This window comes from Carassius carassius, chromosome 40 (genome assembly GCF_963082965.1).
Source record: "Carassius carassius chromosome 40, fCarCar2.1, whole genome shotgun sequence".
In the NCBI taxonomy this organism is placed as follows: Eukaryota; Metazoa; Chordata; class Actinopteri; order Cypriniformes; family Cyprinidae; genus Carassius; species Carassius carassius.
The window spans coordinates 18,070,131-18,084,728 of record NC_081794.1 but is presented as its reverse complement, the minus strand read 5'-3'; the positions used below and the strand labels follow the sequence as shown (position 1 = coordinate 18,084,728).

Sequence of the window (14,598 nt, the reverse complement as noted above, 5' to 3'; positions counted from 1 at the left end):
TTTGCAGCACCCTTTCCTCTTCATTTCGTAGCTTTTCCCTCTCTTCATTGCCAAAGGCTTGTTTGCAGCAAGAGGCCCAGATATACGAGCAAGGTGTGTCACATAAAGAAATCGGTCTGCTGAGATGTAATGTGCATTGTTCTCTGTTCTCACATGTCGCGTTTGAGTTATATACACTTCTCTGCCTGAGCTTCCCATCATTCATAGAGCTCAGAGCTGTAAAGCAGCCACTAGCCATAATGGTTCAGCACTATCAGTCCAACTCTGACTCTCCATTTCGGGCAACCCCGCACCTTTATTTTCTTTTCTTTCTTTGTATCTTGGCAGCAATCTCTGTATTAGAGGTCCAGCTCACTTATAAACCGTATGGCTGGCTCTCTGTGGTCTCTGGCTACAATTCTTGTACCTCAACCTCCACATTTACTTTCCCTCCATCCAAGCTATGTTTCTGTGCTTTGTTCTTCACTATCAGATGACTGGCCACTCGTTCACTGTCAGCTCTCGTGTTCTCAGAGATGAAAACGCTCCTCTTGCAGTCATTTATGGGGTAAATACTCCGTGAACCAATACATGATTACTGTGGTATGGATAGTGACGTTGCGTATCCAATTCGATATGTCATGCCACTCTGTTTCCCTGTAATTTAACCACACGTTTCTTGAACAGGCATTAGGAATCAGCCATTTACGTAATGCGGTGAGTAGAGGCACCTAGCATAATGGAACAAGAAACATGGCAAGTGGGCTTACCTCATTTTTTACTGTTAGGGAGGATTACATTCTATATTTGACTCTTAGGTTTTAAAGTGCATGAGCATATGGTGATGGAGTAATTGGTCACTGGGGAAAGTGCTGTAAGTGCCTGACTCATAATGGAAATCTCACCAGAACTTTAATCAGGAAAGGTGAAGCTGGTGGATTCTGGGAAACGTAGTGCATGCTGATGGTCTATGCCGTGAGAGGCATGCAATAATCAGAATCATATGAATCTCACAGTTTACATTCTACCTCCAGAATTTGCAGTTGTTAAGATTTATTTATTTTTACAAAAATGTAGTAAAAACAGTAATACTGTAAAAAAAAATATAATTTTAACTTAAATCAAGTCTACAGTGTTACTAATAGAAATCATTATATTATGCTGACTTGGGGCTCCATAAGATTTCTTATGATCAATGTTGAAAACAGTTGTGCTGCTTAAGATTTTTGTGGATACTGTTATAAATTTCTTTCAGGATTCTTTTGGTGAATAGATCATTTAAAAGAATAGCATTTATTTTAAATTTGTGACATTATAATTGTATTAACTGTCAATACACAATACAATTCTATATAAATGCCTCATTCATTCATTCATACTGTCATTTTAATGCATCTAATGTGATACAAACTCGCAATTCAGAATTTGTTTTACACAACCGTGAGATGTAAACTTGCAATCGCAAGTTATAAAGTCAGAATTGTATAAAAACAATTATATATATATATATCAAATTCTGAGAAAAAAGGTCAGATTTTCAAGATAAAAACTCGCTATTAATTTTTTTTTTTATTCTGTGGCTTTTATATATATATATATATATATATATATATAAAACCTTTTGATAATTAAACTTAATTATCATTACTGTTATACTAAAAATTGTCTCACATTCAACAATGCCTCTACCTATTTACTTCTAATGGACATGCTATGATGTTTTACAAGCAAAAATCAGTTTAGGAGTGTTTTCTTGTTAAACCAGTATCTGATAAAGGTTACATTTGAAGGGTCATGTAAGCAACCTCACAGAACAATCCGATTTGAGCAGAAAATCAGATTTGGGCCACATTCAGCCTCGGTGAGAATGCCATAGTCATCCGTAACTGCTTTGTTAGTGGGTTTAATGGATAGTGGAACATCACTTAGAGTACCTCACAAGATTTTATGTACATATGTCTTCATTTTCTCTACTTAATCATCCAAGTTAAAGTAAATCCATGAACTGGCTGAGCTTTTAGATTCATGTGACCCAGCTCTGGCACGCTAATAGCACGTCATTGTCAAATCAAACCAAGCCCGTCACAGAACACTCATGCACTTTATCTGACCTTCACCCTTAATGTGTTTAACAAGGTCAGGATGTCATATATAATCATGCACATGTGTTAGCTACTTCCCTGAGCTTAGACTACAACAGTATCTTATTTGTTTCTCTTCAAAGAAAATTTAGGTTGTTGTACAATCACAAGACAATATCTGCCTGTCTCATCTTGTTTTATTGTAAGGCATGAGGGGATATTGTTCCTCACAGGATGTCACAGGACTTTAATAATGTAGCGTAATAAAGTGTTTGGGCCTAGTTTGTGAGCGATTCTTGGAAACGCTGTAGTGTAGAACTTCATGTAGAGTGAGGAATGAGACTCTCTTGTCCAGCCCCACTAACATTCATGTCTCTATCTCTGGCCCACTTATAATGTGAGACTGTCATGGCTACAGTTGTGTTGTGATGTCCTGACAACAGCGTGCTGTGATGGCTGTGTAGTGCAGGGCAAAGCTTGGAGCGAGAGCTCTGGTAATCATCTGTTCCTTCACTAGTGGAACATCTCACACCCAGATTTCAACACGATTTAAACCTCTCAGGAACTTTCAGGAGGGACCTACTGAAACATTTGCTATTGAAATCACTGGAGATCATGATAGCCAGTCATTTCAGTGGAGTTTATCTTTTCAATGTGTTCATGTTTTTTTCTGTCTGTAAACGGCTAGAGTGTAGTTTTTTCATAATGAAAAAATAAATAAAATATAATGAGACAAGTATAACACTGCAAGACAGTAACAATACATTAAAATGTTTTCAGATTTATTTGTATTTTGTTAATCTTGATTAATCCTAAATGTTGGATGAATGTAATGAATTAATAAAAGTTTGTGTTTATGGACATAATAAAATGGACTAAAGTGAAAAAATAAATTAAAAAATGGACTAAAATAAAATAAATTAGAATAAAAAATGAAAAGAATCAAATTAACATGTTAATTATTAATAAATAATACATTTATTTTTTGTTGACTGGGTGCTTGATTTAATCAACATTTAATAGTTTTATCATAATTAAAAAATAATAATACAATGAGACAACTATAGCAATATATTAACAATACATTAAAATATTTTTAAATTTAATTGGATTTGGCTAATCTTCATTCTATTCATTCTAATTGTTGGATGCATGTAATGAATTAAAAGTAAAGTAAAATCATACCATTTCAATCAGAGTAAAATGGACTAAAATATTTTTATTACATTTGTATTTCATTAATATATGTTTTTTTAATAAATTAAAAATAATGAAAATACTAAAATTAACATGTTACTTATTAATAAATAATTAATTAATATTAAATAATAGCTAAAAACAGTAATAATAATAATAACTATTGACAATTGAATATACATTTTAAAGACAAAATTTGACAAAAAAAAAAAAAAAAAAAGTAATAATAATAGTTTAAATAAATAAATATAATAACACTGATGACAGGATATGTGTCATCGTTGGACCAAGGACGTCTGTCTATACTGTGGTGAGAAAACCCTACATGTCAGACAAATAAACAGTGTCGGTGTGATTCAGTGTCCCTTATGAAGACATCACTGCTGACAAGGGTAGAGTGCACTACAAAAAGAGCTGCTGAGAAAGAGAGTGAGAATGAGCAAAAGAACACTGACATCAACAAAAACAAAAAAAACCCTCTTCGTTTTCTTTTTGTCCCTCACATATTGCAGGATCTCTTAAATCGTTCCGACACACAAACGCACAAATGTCCTCAGGTGTTTCCGAATGTTGTTTTGACTCGCTAGCAAATGCCATTAGTTGTAATTGCTGACATTGCGGACTCATTTTCAGCATACGCATGAGAGAGCGCATTGCTAAGGCACAGAACAGCGTGCCGCCCGAGGGCTCAGTTTCTGCCGAAGCCTTCACTTGTTCATTTGCAATCGTTAGCTGAGCCAATCTTTCGTTTGTGAGCAAAAGAGAATGAGAGTACATTTCTCAAATTAAAGAAGCTCATTTAATGGGGACGTTGAGCTCAGATTGTGCATTAGGCCCGAAATTGAATTAGCTGCACCAGAGTGATTTCTTTTTCATTTGCTTTTAATAGGTAAATGTGCAATCGAGGACTAATATGTGTTTTTGTAGGTGTACATACCCACGGACGTGAAGCTATGTATCTAAAGCTCATACCCACTCAAACTCCTCTTAGTATTTAGCTAATGTACTGTTTAATAGAGAGTCACCACGAAATATTTTTTGCTGTTATTTGGTCTCATTCAAATTACACATCCTTCAGATTTTATCCTGCATTGGGCCGTATCGTATGACTGATATTCTGTCCACAGAAACAGCAGTGAGAATCACTGTAAGTATGTGTTTGTGTGTGTTGCAGTGAAAGAAGAGTGCTTGTCGGATGAGGATGATAGGAGCAGAGATGCTTTGGTTGAGGAGATGCTCCAGCAAGGAGACACGGCCGTCATCTTCCCGGAGGCTCCAGAAGACGAACCGCGACAGGGCACACCAGAAACCAGCGGACATGATGAAAATGGTACACACTCACACGCATCATACATTGTAAACACTTCATCGGTTAACATCACGCAAGATGAATATAAATAGTTGCTAGAATAAGTGTGAACTCTTATTCATTACCTATTTTGTTTATCTGTTGTTGTGAAAGTGTTTTTGAGTAATACAGCAGAAGGCACGAGGGTTCACATACGTTTTGACATTTAAATCTCACACTTGGAGTAGCCACACTTTGAAACAATTTCAGATTTGCACAAAACCTTTGCAATATTTTATAAATGTCGCTAAAAAACGATTGCAAAATGGCAGTGTTTCTATAAACCGATGTAACGTAAACGTAATATAGCGCATTAAAGAATGATCATGAGATTTTTACCTACACCGGGTGACCTGTAAATGCAAAACATTGCAGTTTTCTGATACAGTCCTTTTTCAAATTGCCTAAAAACCTCCTCATGCAAGTGTAAAAAACTTTTTTGCGATTGCGATATATGGGAGTTTTTTGCTTAATTGACATGCTTCCATTAGGCATATTTTCTATAAGCAATTTCAATTTGCACAAAAGACCTGCAACACCTGTGCAAATCTTCCATACCTGAGCTCATTTCTCACGTCCCTGTTGCTGTGTTTGTGAGAGAGAGAACGTTTCACCTGACCGGAGAGAGAAGGTTAATATATTACCTGTTAACAGGTAATATGTTACCTGTGTGAGAGCTGGACAAAAACCTTTGAGAAATAAGACAGTGGCATATCTTAATTTGTATTCACTACAATGGTACTTCAATTAAACTTGTTAATTTCTCAATGTATGACAGCGTATGATGTGTCATCCATGGCTTTATTTTTCTGCTAGTATGTGCTGTCAGATCTTCTCTGGCTTGTTATTCATGTTGCCTTTATAACAGGCTTTACCAGCATGTTGTTTTTTTTTCTTTTTTTTTAATGAAATCCCTTGTTCATCCATGTAATTATTTGCCTTGTTGTCGTGGTATTCTTTAATTACCCAGCTGCCAATCCTTGTTCTTATTATTTTGGCTACTGATCTTCAGCTCTTCATGCTGGAGATATTTCAGGATGGGAAGTGTAAAACATTAAAGATTTTCCCAAACTCTCATATTCTCATTTGCCAGTGCATTGATCCATGTCTACATGCGCACACACACACTTCACAAATAAATCATCTATGCCAGCAGTGCATTCAACTGGATTCCCTTGTATTACAGTACATTAGTCTACTTGCACACCTCTTCAGATATATTTGAACACCATAGCAAATAATTGTATGCAAATTTGCATACATTTACAACTACAGAAAGATAACAGATTTTTTCATGTTTCTAATATATGCTTTGGAGGAAAAAAGAAGAGAGAGATAAAAAAGGGAGTCACAGAAAATAAAAATGAATACACACATGCACCTCTACCCATCTGTAATACTCTCTTCTCTCTCACTCTTAGGCACGCCAGACTCATTTTCTCAGCTCCTCACCTGTCCCTATTGCTCTCGTGGCTACAAGCGTTACACCTCACTGAAAGAACACATTAAATACAGACACGAGAAGAGCGAGGACAACTTCAGCTGCTCTCTCTGCAGCTACACCTTTGCCTACCGAACACAGCTGGACAGACACATGACTGCACACAAAGCTGGCAGAGAACAGGTATTCTGTCCTTATTCTGTAGTGTTTGTGAGAAGTGTGATTTAATGCCATATTTTAAATCTAACATGTTCAAAATAGTTTCTAAGGGACAACTCTGGGAATAAGGTTGCAATTTTAGACTATTGTGAGTGGTAGTGAAACCCAAAGATTTAAAACTCAAAATGGTTGGATTTATCACACAAGTGATCATATATCACTCATGCACTACCTAAAGAAAAGAACTAAAATCTGTAAAATGTACTGTAAATATAAATGTTGTCATTAAGCATTTAAACTACATAGCTACATTTTATACAAAGAGCTGGTTAAAAACACTTTTTATGAGATTTTACACTTACATATAAATTATGACAGAAGTATTGTTCATCTGATTATAACACATTCTCTCTCACATTTTTAGCGGCATGTTACTCAATCAGGTGGAGGAGGGAATCGAAAGTTTAAATGCACTGAATGTGGCAAAGCCTTCAAGTACAAACACCACCTGAAAGAACACCTGCGCATCCACAGTGGTGAGGACTGCTTGAAATATGCTATGCTGCTGTATCTCTGTGTGTTTGTGTGTGTATGTGTGTTTGCAAGCATGCATATGTGTGTGTGCATTTGTTTACTTCTTTGTACAAATTTGTAGGGCAATTCAGCATTCAAGTACTTCAAAGTACTTACAGTACTTACATTCAGAGGCTACCTAAGAGAGTTTGTCCTTTAAAAACTGCACTGTAGTTCCTGTAGTTTCTTTTGAGGACCACCTATGAAGTGTTTAATTTACCTAATGAGATTGACCCTCCATTCATTTGATCATCACAAATCTGAACCAGTTGAAGACCTCTTTATATTTATGTGAATTGTCAGTTTTCAAATTTCTTTATTGTGTGTGTTGTGTAGGAGAAAAGCCTTATGAGTGCTCAAACTGCAAGAAGCGTTTCTCTCATTCCGGTTCTTATAGTTCCCACATCAGCAGTAAGAAATGCATCGGCCTCCTCTCAGTAAACGGACGGCCGCGATCTTCTCCCGCCACTGGGGCTGCCAAGACCCCGCAGTGCTCTTCCCCATCCCTGCCAACCTCTTCCCCAACGGCACGTGTCCAAGTCAGAGACAAACTGGACAATAGTAAACCCCTTCAGGAACAGCTTCCCTTGACACAGATCAAATCTGAGCCACTGGACTATGAGTACAAGACTGTGGTGGTGGCCCCATCTACTAGAGGCGTAAATGGCATATTACAAGGTGGGGCGGCAGCTGTACAGGCTGTTGTGCTCCCAACAGTGGGTCTGGTATCCCCAATCAGCATCAACATCGGGGACTTACAGAACATGCTGAAGGTGGCAGTGGATGGGAATGTCATCAGGCAAGTGCTGGAAAGCACACAAGCTAAGGGGCAGCAAACAGGGACGGGAATCGTTGGAGCAGGAGGGGTGGGAATTGCCCAAGCACCCCAGCAAGTCATACAGGCCTTTAGTCTTCCCATCTTGGACCAGGATGGCAGTGCTAAGATCTTCATTAATTACAGTCTAGACCCTTCACAGGCCCAAGTGGTCATTCAAAGTCCGAAGAAAGAATCGTTGGGGTTGAACACAGAAACCTGCAAGGCTCAGAAGCTGCCAGAGGACTTGACAGTCAAGATGAATAGGGACAAAACCACCATCACTGTGGACGAGAAGAGTATTTTACACAATGACACAACACTTAAGCACTGTGGTAAAGATGGACATAGGGTAAATGGGAAAAACCTTGAGGGGAAGATAGACTTGGAGGAAGGACTGTGTCCTGGACAGCCTCCTCTGAAAAACCTTCTCTCTTTGCTCAAGGCTTACTTTGCCTTAAACAACGAGCCCACCAAGGAGGAGCTGGCAAAGATATCAGAGTCTGTTAATCTTCCAGCAGAGGTGGTGAAGAAGTGGTTTGAGAAGATGCAGTTGGGACAGATCTCTGTAGATCCCTCCTTATCCCTGGCTGAGGATGAGCAGACCACTCCTGGAGATTTGGATGGGACTAGAGGTGCATCACCCCATACAGAGCCAGATAAGCAACTGATCACAGAGGAGCAAGGAGAGAGGGACTGCTGTAGCCCAGCTGAGGGCGTAGCAGCTGGGGAGAATGGGATAGAGAGTGTCCCTACATCCCCTTCACCACTAAACCTGTCGGCCGATGGTCCTGTCCCAGCCAGGACTCTTGAGGAAGGGGAGGGACCTCTTGATCTTTCGCTACCAAAATCTGCTGCTACAGCTGCTGTGGCTAGCAGTCACGTAAACACGGTTTACTCGGCTCAAGAGGAGCCATTAAATTTGACTTGCACAAAGAAGGAACTGCTCAGCAATGCAAGCACCAATGCTGCCATATATGCCAGCCAACCAAGTGCCAATCCCATAAACATCGTGACCACTCAACTGCCCACCCTAGTGGCTATCACTGACCAGGGACAAGCGCAATGTCTTCGTGCACTTACCACCACTAAACAGACCATCCTGATCCCACAGCTGACTTACAGTTACACCACTACATCCTCCAGCCCAGCAGGGAACGACGCTCCACAGAAGAACATTATACACGTCAATGGCATCAAGGTGAGAGCCATGCATACAAATGTACCTTGTACCATGAATCATTTTTATGATTACAAATGTACCTTGGTTATATCAAATCAAAATGATCTGCTCACAATGTAGGAGGAGAAACAGGAGATGGGGTCAGAGGTCACCTCGACATTGGAAGAACAGACAGACTCAGACTCAGGGCCGACGAGAAAGAAGATGAAAAGGACGGAGAGTGGGCTGTACGCCTGTGACCTGTGTGACAAAATCTTCCAGAAGAGCAGCTCATTGCTCCGCCATAAATACGAACACACAGGTGGGAATCTCACACACAAGGGGAAAATAGTAGGCGTAAGGAGTTTAGACAGTTTTTAGATGTTCCTTCATATGTAAATGGCTAGGCATTCATAGAAATATGATTTGAAGTGATACTGAAGGGGAAATTATGACAGAATACATTGTGTTGCAGTAATTTTACATATTACACAGGAAGCAGAACTGAATTTCAAGTTCCAGCCGCTGTTAAATTACACGTGCTGGAGGGTGTGGTGATTTATTTTCCCTTATCCGCTGGCCAAATACATTACCTTCTCACACCGAACCCAGGCTGTTGCATCATTTCTCTGTTAGTAATTTACACTCCTACTCCCTCTTTTGCTTTAAAAACATGAGAAGTTAGTGAAGCCAAGAGTCGGTCACCTCTCACTGTTAAAATACCTGGCCAAAAATTGAGCAGCACTCATCCAAATGACATCACAGTGCCTTGAACCACAAATTGTGCTGTCTTTTCTCTCTCACTTATTTCTTGTGTAAAGCCAGAGTTTATAAACTTAAAGGGCTTGGTGGAACTGGCCTGTCTTGTGCACCACAGCTTGTTTTGATTCATTGTTTGGTCCTATTATCCATGACTACATAACAACAATGTAATGCAATTCTTAATGCATTAAAGATTCAGGGTTGAACACTGGGTGTGGGGGATTTCTTAGTGTTGCATGTAGGGTTACAATATATATATATTTTTTAGTTTGGGGCCATTTATTAGTTGAACTGTGTGACAGCTTTTTATAGCACGAATAATAGATGAAAATGAGTTTATTTAATATATCATACTGTGGTGTAATTGTGTCGATCAACTGACAAGCATTTATCATAAACTTCCAGTGGATGTGACATGATTTTGAATACGTTAAAGGAGCTATGTGGAGGTTTTTACTTAAAAAAAAAATCTTTAAGATAGAGTTTTCATTTGTACATGTATGAGCCAACCATGATGTAAAAAAAAAGAATGACACCTCGACTGTCCACCACGGTTGCCTCTATCAGCCTGTAGGCTCAATTGTGTGTGGAGGAGTCGGGCCCGAATTGGCGCGAAAGGTAGTATGGACATTGTTAAAATAGTCCATGTGACATCTGTGTTTCAACCTTAATTTTATGAAGCTACAAGAATACTTTTTGTGTGCATTGCTCTGCTTGCGTAGTGCAAGGCCCAGTGCATGTCTTCTAAGCCAGGTGGTACTGTACTTTTCGTGAACGCATGTCGAATTCTGACATGGAAGAGAATAAATTGTTTAATAAAATTACTATTTATGCCTTCTTTTCCGTACCTTCATAAAATCACAGTTGAACCAATGATGTCCTTACTACCTTTTTGGGTATTGAATGTGGTAGTTCTGTTGCTATCTATGCAGGGTCAGAAAGCTCTCAGATTTCATTAGCACGATTAGCGTTCACATTAGCGCAATTAGCACCACTCACTTTGTGACCAAGGAGTGTTCTGTTGGTCAACATGACGAATTTGCATGACCATCTTATACATGGGGACCTATTACGCCCTTACATGAAACTCCCAATTGCACAGAATAAAAGCTCTGAAATGACTATTACTCTGTGTATTCTAATAAGAAGTACTCCAAGATAAATATTAATTAGAGTACAACTCTTCATCTCTTGCAGGAAAGAGGCCTCATGAATGTGGGATCTGCAGCAAGGCCTTCAAACACAAGCACCACCTAATAGAGCACATGCGCCTGCACTCCGGGGAAAAGCCGTACCAGTGCGACAAGTGCGGCAAACGCTTCTCCCACTCTGGCTCCTACTCGCAACACATGAACCACCGATACTCCTACTGTAAGAAAGAGGCTCAAGGCCAAGGGCTAGGCCAGGGAGTCGAGGAAGAGGACAATCCTGGGGAAGGGCAGCCTCGGACAGGCAGCACAGCGACCTCGCCCCCTTCCCACCTGGACTCCGATGAGCGGGGGAGTAGTACCAGAGAGGATGAGAGCGAGGAGGATGAGGAGATGGGCTCGGGGAGCTTAGTGGACGAGGATGAGATTCAGGTGGTCAAGATCGGAGAGGAGGGAGATGAAGACGACCAGGGAGCAGATGAAGACCAGGACGGGGAGGGAGAGAGGATGGAAGGGGTGGAACAAGAAGAAGAAGGTGAGAGTGAGGAAAATGATGGACAAACGTTGAAAGTCATAGTGATGCAGGATGAATGTGAAGATGGAAACGAAGAGGATGAGAAAACTGCGAAGGAGGCCATGGACACAGGAACTCTTGAACACATGAAGGACATAACAGAAAAAGAGAACCCAGTGGATGATAAGAAAAAGATTGAAAATAAAGAAAACACAGCCACTATGAACGGAGACGTGAAGTGAAGCTACAGCTCTGTTTTTATGGCCCTTATTCCTTACGACGTCGTTTTACAAAGTTACTAATTTGAAGGAACAAAAAAGACGTTTTCTCTCCGCAGATGTTTCTCTCTCTTCCTGAGAAGTGACTGTTAAGACAAGAATGAAGTGAGGAAGAGAGCGTGACTGCTCTTACGCTGCATCTAAACCCACTACTGTGTATAAACCCCCAGGTGTGCCTGATAATAACAAAATAGTTACTTTTTCCACATGAAGACGATTTTCAGTGTTTGAGTATGGTTTGTATAAATGCAGGTTTAACGGAAAAAAAACAAAAAAAAGAAAATGATGCATATACAGACTGAAAGCTACTCACGTTTTGGCTAATAATGTTTATTACTAAAACGCCTTGGGTCAATTTCTTTTATCAGTATTACTAATTTTTTGTAACTCTCGGTTTACCCTCAAAAGCTGTACAGTTGGAAGAGAGAGATTTCTATACGTTTTTATTGCCAATGAACAAAACTCAGTATTTTCTTGCATTTGAAGGGAAAAAAAAGTATCCTGTGCACTACCATATTCCCCAGTTTACCTATGGAACACCTATGTGGGCCTTGTGTTGTTTAATGTCTACCTTCCAGTATTAGCACCCCTAAGCCACGCTAGTGCTCGCTAGCACAACATTTGTCTGTCGTCTCATTTCAAGAAGGACTGTGAGCCTTAAATGTTAAAAGATTGATGTGGTTATGGTGGGAGGGCTTTAATGAATCCCAAGACATTAAAACCCAATAATCCTGGACAGCTGGTTTCAGGTGATCGCCATCAGTCCCTTCCCCACCCATCATCCACCCTTATGCAAAAACATGCATGTTGGAAGTGCCATTGAACAGTGCTGTGCCGTTGCTGTGACGCCGTCGCTGAGCAGCACACTCGCGTGGGGCTCATGCTGTCTTTGATTTTGGTAGCAAAATTTTGGACCTCTGCACCTAAACCACTAGTCCTGACTAAAGGACAAGACTGCCTCTTTTTATCATAATTTTTTTTATTTGTTCAATCCAGTAAGGACTACACTGCATCAAGAATTCAGGAAAGACGATCAATGAGCAAAAAGGAGAAAAAATAGCTCTTTTTTTCAGCCTTGAAGTATTTTTCCCCTGTTTGGTGCACTTGTTTCTCTTGTTATCTTTAGCTGCACAACACTTTTTCTTCAGGTAACAAATGTAAGCAGATACGATCAATGAAGAATTCACTTTTAGTGTTTTTCGTTTCTTTTCGGTCAGCCATTTTACCTGTCAGTATTAATTTTTGTCTTGTTTGAAATGAAGTTTTTTTGATGTTGTTTGTTTCAGTGAACATTGTGTAATTTTTTTTTGTTTGTTTTGTTTGATTTTTCAGTAAAGGCAGTATTACCCCTCCCATCCCTCATCATGTATAACTTTACATTTTTAGTTTTAGAGACCTTTTATATTTATGTGTCTTATTTTTGTATTTTCTTTATGGTTATTTATTACACAATGTAGTGTACAATACTGTAGTTTGTATTAATACAATAATATATTTTAGTATGAAGAATAATTTCGAAGATAAATGAAATCAAAGCTGGGGAAGGAACTCTAGCATTTCAAAGTGTTTTAAAACAGGAAAAAAAGTGTTATTTTCAAAATGCATTGTTTGAAACAAAACAAAAACAAAACTAAACAAAACAAAAACACCCCTAAAGTATATGAGAACTGTTAGCTTTTACATGTCACTTTCATGTTATTGTCTCTTACCCCACTATACTTTGAAGCTACTGAAAACTAATTGTATGCTATACACGCATGAGTCCTTGATGTTGCATCTAAAGATTGTCCTTCACCATGAAACTGTGCTGCCCTTTTAACGAAGCCAAAACATCATCAATGTGTTGTTTTTTATTATTATTTTTGGTTTTGCCAATTTGTAACTCTTTGTCTACATCAAGGCAACAAAGTCTTTTATATGTCCCTGTTTTAACCTTTTTAGTGATAGTTTTTGGTTTGATCATTTGGTTTTTTTTTGTTTGTTTTTTTTTAATGACTCCCCATATCACAATAAAATACTTCAAGAATTCAACACTTACAGCTTTTCTATAATATTTCCATTACACGATATTTAGATCTTTAATTACAAGACCTAAGCATAATTTTCAAAAGAAGAGTTGTTTTTAATGAATTTAGTCTCTGTTGCCTACAGAGAACACAATCCCTCAGCTCCAACAAAATCCATTGATTAGGATCAGGTTGCCATGCGGGTTTTTGGATGGAGAGCATGAATTATTAAGGCAGCAAAACAGAAATCATAATGATCTTACTGAAGTCTGAAAACGATGTGATTCATGCTCAGCCCTCTGCTGTATGCAGAATAGACTCACTGTGTTTGTGTGTCAAACTGCCATAAATGATTTTAAAGCAATAGCCAGAATATTATTAAACTCTGTGGCAGCTGGATGTTTAAAGCAGTTATAGAAGGACACTCTTCTCTGCTGCAAAGCTTAATGTATACGTTCATCTGAATGATCAAACTGGGCACTCAATATCAGAATAGCTATCTCATGACCCTTCTGCCAACTTAGTATTGAGCAATCTGGAGAACACACACAAGGCTGGAAGTGTGTGCACACAGAATGAAACGAGAGCCCTGTTTCCAGCAGTAGCTGAAAGCTGATGGACAACAGCACAGAAACAAGCCAATAGTGGAAGCAGAGAACAGAACACCCCTTGGGAAATTTAGTGGATAGCACAATCAAACACAAATAGCCTACATCTGTGCTCAAAACATTACCCTTTACTTAAAAATCATGTTCATTTAGCCAAGTGCTGGATTTCACCGCGTGTAGGCACGAGGATTAATGCTGAATTCACAAAGTCACTGAGATTTCCCCATCCATATTTAACTTGGATTGTTTCAGCACACTTGATTTTAATAAACAGTTTTATAGGGGGAATAAGCACAGCAGAAGTTCACATTAAGGGTCGGTGTCATTAGATGAATTCTGGTGGTTATTACATATCATGCAGAACCAAATTAAATAGCTTGCTTTTCTTTGCATTTTCTCTGTAAGCAGAATGGATGATAAACAGTGTGCTGAATACTTAAGTTATTTTATGATGATCTTTAGGTCCAATATGAGATTCAATTTGCCAAAAGAAATTACACCCCTACTTGTGTGTTTGCATTTGTACTT

General features: G+C 38.9%; 1 protein-coding gene across 2 annotated transcripts in view; it reads left to right on the top strand.

Moving 5' to 3' along the window:
• The window catches only part of LOC132122275 (zinc finger E-box-binding homeobox 1-like), a 66,962-nt gene extending 53,475 nt beyond the window's left edge, over nt 1–13,487 (top strand). For both annotated transcript variants that reach the window (XM_059532333.1, XM_059532335.1), the window contains exons 3-8: nt 4,432–4,587; nt 6,027–6,229; nt 6,630–6,741; nt 7,115–8,793; nt 8,896–9,076; nt 10,714–13,487. In XM_059532333.1, coding sequence (XP_059388316.1) covers nt 4,432–4,587; nt 6,027–6,229; nt 6,630–6,741; nt 7,115–8,793; nt 8,896–9,076; nt 10,714–11,420 — 3,038 coding nt within the window. In that variant the 3' untranslated portion in view covers nt 11,421–13,487. The remainder of the gene's footprint in view (nt 1–4,431; nt 4,588–6,026; nt 6,230–6,629; nt 6,742–7,114; nt 8,794–8,895; nt 9,077–10,713) is intronic.
• Nucleotides 13,488–14,598: the final 1,111 nt, after the last annotated feature.